Source organism: Charadrius vociferus, unplaced genomic scaffold (assembly GCF_000708025.1).
Source record: "Charadrius vociferus isolate BGI_N301 unplaced genomic scaffold, ASM70802v2 scaffold103, whole genome shotgun sequence".
NCBI lineage: Eukaryota > Metazoa > Chordata > Aves > Charadriiformes > Charadriidae > Charadrius > Charadrius vociferus.
Window position 1 is genome coordinate 6,820,486 of NW_009648061.1, and position 6,515 is coordinate 6,827,000.

Genomic DNA, 6,515 nt, shown 5'->3' on the forward strand with positions numbered 1-6,515 from the left:
GGGAACAGAGGTAAGAAATCCTAGTTCCTGCTCTGTGTTTAGTACCTTTATGCAATTTGCCCAACTAGCAGAATCATTGAAAAGTGAATACTAAATAATGGCTTAGATATAAAAGTACTTATTGTTAAAGTAAGCGAGCTTATCAGTATACCTGCACATAAGCAGTTATTGAACTACTTCTAGGAAACAACATTATTCCATCTGTGCTCAACTTTTTACATCCTTTTCGTATGAAACCCGCTTATTTTAAAGACCCCTCACTTCACAAAAAGTATTCTCTGCTCCCCAATCTTTACAAGATATTCTTTTAAAATAAAAAGCTGAACAGTTATAAGCATCCGCTTGTGTAAAAAGAGTGATCCAGCAGGAAACGTGTACTTGAAATACCCTTCACAAGAAAGAGCTTATTCACGCAGGGACAGTTGGCAGGGAGATGTCAGTCTCCACTTGAATGCTCTTTTTCCAGCTTGTGTTGAAGGGATTCAGATGCCTAGGAGGAAGCTAATCACCATTTTTATGGGCCATGGAAAGCAGGGTCTGGTTCGGAATTGCAAGTGCTTGTACCAAAGCTCTCCCAGTGAAAAGCAAAGGGCTCTAAGTTAATGTTCAACAGAAACTGGCAAATCTGCTGCGCTCACTAAGCAATGTGGTCAGGTATGAATTGGAAGTGTATACGTTAAATAACATAAGTTAGTACAGTTGCTCAGAGTTCAGCTGCAGCATTTAAGGCACAGCACACTAAAGGTAAAAATGCAGGGAGCATCTAACATATGAAATATTTTAGCCAATTGTAATCCTACAATTTCTGCTCATATTAAGTATATATTAAACCAGTTTTGTTACAAGACTACCAGTTTTCCTTAAGTCTTGTGAAATATGGAAAAAAGCTTTAGATCTTCTAGTCCGTGTAAGCTGAAGTCAGCAAGTAATGTTGTGTATAACCGAAAGCAAAATTTGCCATCGTCTGTTGCAAATATCTTTATCATCAGCATAAATCAAGACATACCACCAAACAGATTAATTTATTAAATGCAAGCAGTGGTCCTGCAAGTTACTTCTGGATACAGGCTTACTCTTAAGTTTTTCACTGAAGTCAATGCCAACCAAGTTTTAATGGATAATGGATAACACAGTTTAGCGTAAGGATAAAAAAACCAAAGCAAACAGCTGCCACAGAACTTAAAAACCCACTTTATATTAATAATCCAGTCTTCCTATTTATTGTGTGACTAATATGACTGCATCAGAGCTAGTTCAGACCATGTCACAACTCCCTCTGAAGCTCTTCATGTTTTATTTTCCTATGTACTATTCATTAATCAGTTACTGGCATATGTGGCAGCTCCTAAAATACTTATACAAGTTACTGGACAACAATGTCTATTTCATACGCTATTAAAGAGTGTGGACAGAACAAACACACAAGACATGGCATAACATCATGCTTACAGCTGCTTCCACTTCCAGAAAAATACTGAAGCAGCAGGTATCATGCCTGCAAGGCACATTGCTTCCCTTTGACACTGCAAAAAGACGCAAGTGCTACAGCCCAGCGCTGCATCAGAGGCCACCACTGACTGGGCACTCAGGTTTCACTTCTTAATTCATGCCATTTGTGTAACAGCGTTTCATGGTCACAGGGGGAGGCAAGATTAACAAATATGCCAAATACCTACTTCAGCACAAAATCAGGAAGATTTTAGAAATACTGGATTTGATTGCTGTCAGTCAGCTGTCACAGACAAAAAAGTCTCAAACAATTTGTGGGTGCAAAAGTGATCTTTACTTCAGAAAGTATTGGGAAAAATGTTAATTTGGTCTTGCTTCATAAACAGATAATATAATAATATTTATAACATAATTTGGACCAGTTCACATATAGACATTTGTCTCAAAGTGGCTGAGGCAGAGCCACACATCAGGTGACACTGTATGGATCCTTCTGCAGTACTACAATATTGACAGAGGAAAAGAAGGATCTGCAAAAGGGAGTAGGAGAATGTCAGGCTGCAAAGCTGGCATTTTGCCATCAAAACGCAGTATTACCCATCTCTTCAATAAACATTCAGACTTCATAAGCAGCAGCCACACATACTTCAACACATGAACTTAGTCCATGCAGGATGTATTTCTCAAAAAAAAAATCCCTTGAACAAAGGGGGGTATTTACAAACAGCTTCAGAAGAAGTCACCTGTTCTGCTCCAGGATTTGTGCATCCCAAGATAGGTGAAATTAATGTAACAGTACCGTTCTAATATGAATGAAAAATAGAGTTTATAAACTCTGTGCTGTATGCCTCCAAGCATGCCACAACACTGCCTGTGCTACTAGAAGTTTCAGATTGGATAAGATGGCAACCTGTTATCTTCTATTTTCAATTGAAAGCAAAGCTTTAAAAAACTGGAAGACTCGGGGCGAAGAACAGGGGAGTACGTTAAAATACAATCCTCGTTACATTCTGGGATTTGTTTGTGAAACTGAAATAGCCTTGAGGATCTACAAGTCATGAAATTCCAGTCTTGATGTCCTTGGCAAAGAAAAGAAGCCAGATTTTTAAAGGAAAAGTTAAGCATGTCATATTTGGCAAATACTTTAAGTAATATGTTTGCGATCTTTTTTGTTTCAATAGCCTTGTGCTGACTGCAATACTATTAGCTGTTGCACTGAAGAAACAACATTTGAAGATGACCTTCAAGGACTTGGTTCCAAATTAAGCCATCAGGAACCCTCAGGGTAAGGGGGTTCATTGGTTAAGACAGCACTTTCTATTATTAATTATTTCAAAGACAAAAAAATAAAGCTGAGCTAAAAAGTCCCTGCTATAACAGTAACTGTCTTTTTTTTAGGTATCTGAACAGACAGAAACTGGCAAAGAAAGACTTTTAAGATTTATTTTAACTTTTTCTGTATGGTTTGGTTGAATTACAGAAGCTGAACTATTGCACCAGCATTACAACACCTAGTTTGGGACTTATTTTCCCCTAATGAGATGATTTCTGTCATCCAAAGCAAGTAAACATACTTTACTCTTCTTTTCTCCTACTGCAAAAGTTGAGCAAGCGCCCTGAACCCTACTTATGGCAGTCAGAGATTCTTTTCAAATGCAATTTAACATTACAAATGTGGAATTCAATTTCAGTACTTCCCCCTCCCCCCTCCTAAAACCAGGAGAATATCCCTGCCACCCCCAAGCTAGGAACCCAGTTTGGTTTACAAGGCTTGAGATGCACCACATGTCCTTAGTCATCTTCATCCGTAGTTCAAAGGACAGTTATGACAGTTGTCTCCTCCAACCATCCAGAACTTTTCTTTTTTTTTAATGAGAAGGAAAAATGGCAAATCATGGAGGCAAAACCATTTTCACATCCTCCCAAGGAGCCTGGATTCCCACCCACTCTTCCCTTACCTTGGTGATTCAGGGAGATGCGGTTAGATGGTTCTTGGAAACCTGGTTCCACCAGGTCTCGCCGACCATGAGCCGAGGTCTGATCTACATTGTCCTAAAAACAGAAGAGCAGAAAATCTTATCAAAAACAGGTGTCCTGTACTCACTGTAAGCTGTATTACACACAGTCAAACGACCAATACAAAAAACAATCCCTGCCATAGCTCTGAAAGGAGAGGCCAATACCTGGGGGGGGTGAGAGGGGGTGAGATTATAGGGGGACATCAGATTGTCACATTTATACATATGGAATGAATCCAGAATCAATGACTATGCTGTTCACTGATCTGTACACCAGTTTGCATTTCAAACTGGGAAATCATGATGTAAACGTACTTCCTAGTTTAACAAAAGTTGCATCAAATTACGTGGAGGCTTGGGGCTTTGTTTTCTTTAATTCCAAGTCTGTGGCTTAGGGGTTTGTAACTAATTAACTGGACTGAAACAGATTCAGTAGTGAACTACTAAACCTCAAGAGGAATGAGAAGTTCAGTTTAGATAAACATCCATGGCCCTGGATGCCAACCTGGTTTTTTGTTGGCTTTTTTTTTTTGTGTTGGGTGTTTTTTTTCTCATACTAGAACTCTCACAAGATCAGGTTTCAAGAAGTTTTAACACAGACTGAATTTGACTAAGTCTAAAACATCACAGTTTCTCACAGATCTTGCCAAAGACGACTACTAGGAGAAAGCAGGAAAACTGAATTATAAACAAAAAATAAGAAAAGCAAGATACGTCGCATTGCATTTTAGAAGTGTCAGAAGGAAATTTAGAGCAGGTACATGGTTTTACAAAGCTGGCATACCTTTGCATGTACCAGTTAAGGGTGGGTTTGGAAAAACAGAAGCAAGCGTATAAAGTTGACTGCATTGATATATCACCGACCATAAACTGCTGCAGTGATATACGTGACTGTATACATGTTCCTGCTGTGCCCAAAGTGTGGGATAAATACACAATGGCATTACCCACATTTATGTCAAAACATAGGAACCACCATCACAGCAAATGATGTTGTAATTACAGCAGAGCAATAACATGCACACAGCGAGCGGCAATTCAACTGTGTGCAACCATGAGCTCTCAGCCCAACATTTCAGAATATAAGCTAATGCTCAAAAGCACAATGGATATACTGTCTGGGGACAAGGATTGTATATAGTTATACAGGATATGAAATAAATTATATTTTCTCTTCTTCGGAGAGACTGTCTCAAACAGCAGAAACTTGAGCTTTGGATTCAAGTCGAGTATGCTCTTGAGTGCCTTCACCATCAGGGATCAACTCAGGAGCCCACAGACGTTTCTAAGACAAGAACTGCCAACAGTGGTGTAAGTGAGGTTTTTACAAGTAACCAATATATGGTAAGATACATATTGCATCCGTCTATCTATGCCAGACACAACTGGGACCACTCGGACTTCTGCCCCTGTATTCGCTACTTCCCCTTATAGCTCTTCACATCCTTGCCATTAATTTTCACGACACTGGCTGTTGGTTCATGAACTACATCTAGCTAATCTCACAAGTTTTTGTAGTTGCTTCTTAGGAAAAAAAAAACCCTCCTGTCAGCATGACTGTCTTTGTTCTCACTTTCTTGAAGCACGACAATATTTGTTCGCTCTTTCACTGGAACTAACAGAACATGTATTGGGAACAAGCAACTCACGAGCTCCTGTCTCTGTCAAATCCCTTGCAACTGCAGGGTATCACATCCTAACATTATTACTGCTTTTGGAGTACTAGTCATTTTCACTGGATGTATCTCATTTTCTCTGGGATACCACACAGCCAGCACTGACCTGGCCCACATCATCTCAATTTTAAATTTCAAGCAGGAAATTTGGGACTTGTGGCATGAGAAGGCAACTATAGAAAGCACATACAAAATTAAGAATCTGTTCCACAGAAAGTTAATTCTTTCAAAGGCTCCAAGGACAACAGCGGGGAGGAGATACTTATCTAGGAAAAGTTTCAGCCAAAACTTAAAGCTGAAGCTGATTGCTCGCAGTACAAAGGCTGAAAGGTGAGCATCACAGGCAGGGAGAACATAGCAGAGCATCCTTCCTGCTAGCACAGCACTTTTCTTTGCACGTTTCCCTCCAAGGAATTCAACATCATGTATTTTTATTGGGTAGCTAAAACCCCATAGATGCAGTTTAGCAGCATTAGTTCCACTTCCTGGGAACAAGTCTGGATGTGCAATGCATGGATGCAGTTGATATTGCCTCTTGGCTGGGAAGAGCAACAAGGCATCCCAACAGAAATGGAAGGAGGAACAAGAAAACCAGTTATAGGGTGTTTATTGCACACCTGTGTTTTCAGTTGTCCCAACACACAGCAATCCCCACTGAAAGGCAAGATGCATGCAGTACTATGTAGTAACAGAGGTGAGATGGGGCTGAGATGCATCTTTTTACCTTTGGGTTTCCCACAGCAGTAACACACGCAAACTTAACTGAAAAAAACCTTATTTCAGGCTTACAGCTGGCTGCAAGCCCGTAACTCTTCAATTAAACCAGATTTTTTTTTTTTAACTAGCAAGTACCAATAACTTACAGGAATAGGATGCGCCCTCTCTGGAATCACCTTACAGCTGTACCAGAAGATGTCAAAAACCACAGGCCTTATTCACAAGCTTAAGCCAAAAGTCATGGCAAGATATACCAAAGTTTTCAGAAGCAGAGGTTTCGATGCCTAACGATTGCCGGTGCTGCCCTTACAAAGCTGGAGCCCCTGCCCATTTCGTTAGGTGCAAACCCCTGCCCAGAAGGTCCGCAGACTTCTCCTGCAGCTCCCGCAAAGCGTGGAACCAAAGGTTTCCTCCGGGCACGGAGGGCCAGCACAACCCAGGTGCGAAAATAAAGCGGCAGACGTGCATAAACAAAGCCACACCTGTTAAAGCAATGCTGGCAGCGGAGGAGAAAAGGTAAGGGCGGTGCGATTTAAAGAGCTCAGGGTAGTTTCACATGACCCTCCAAGAAGCTGTTTGCGTCCGTTGTGCACAGACAAACAGTGGCACTTGGCCAGCTGCAGCAGAGATCAGACAGACGCTGGAACAAGGTTAA

General features: G+C 40.7%; 1 protein-coding gene across 2 annotated transcripts in view; it reads right to left on the bottom strand.

Moving 5' to 3' along the window:
* GRB10 (growth factor receptor-bound protein 10) overlaps positions 1–6,515 on the bottom strand; it is a 113,812-nt gene that overhangs the window by 84,257 nt on the left and 23,040 nt on the right. For both annotated transcript variants that reach the window (XM_009883791.1, XM_009883790.1), the window contains exon 2: positions 3,408–3,501. In XM_009883791.1, the coding sequence (XP_009882093.1) occupies positions 3,408–3,501 (94 nt within the window). The remainder of the gene's footprint in view (positions 1–3,407; positions 3,502–6,515) is intronic.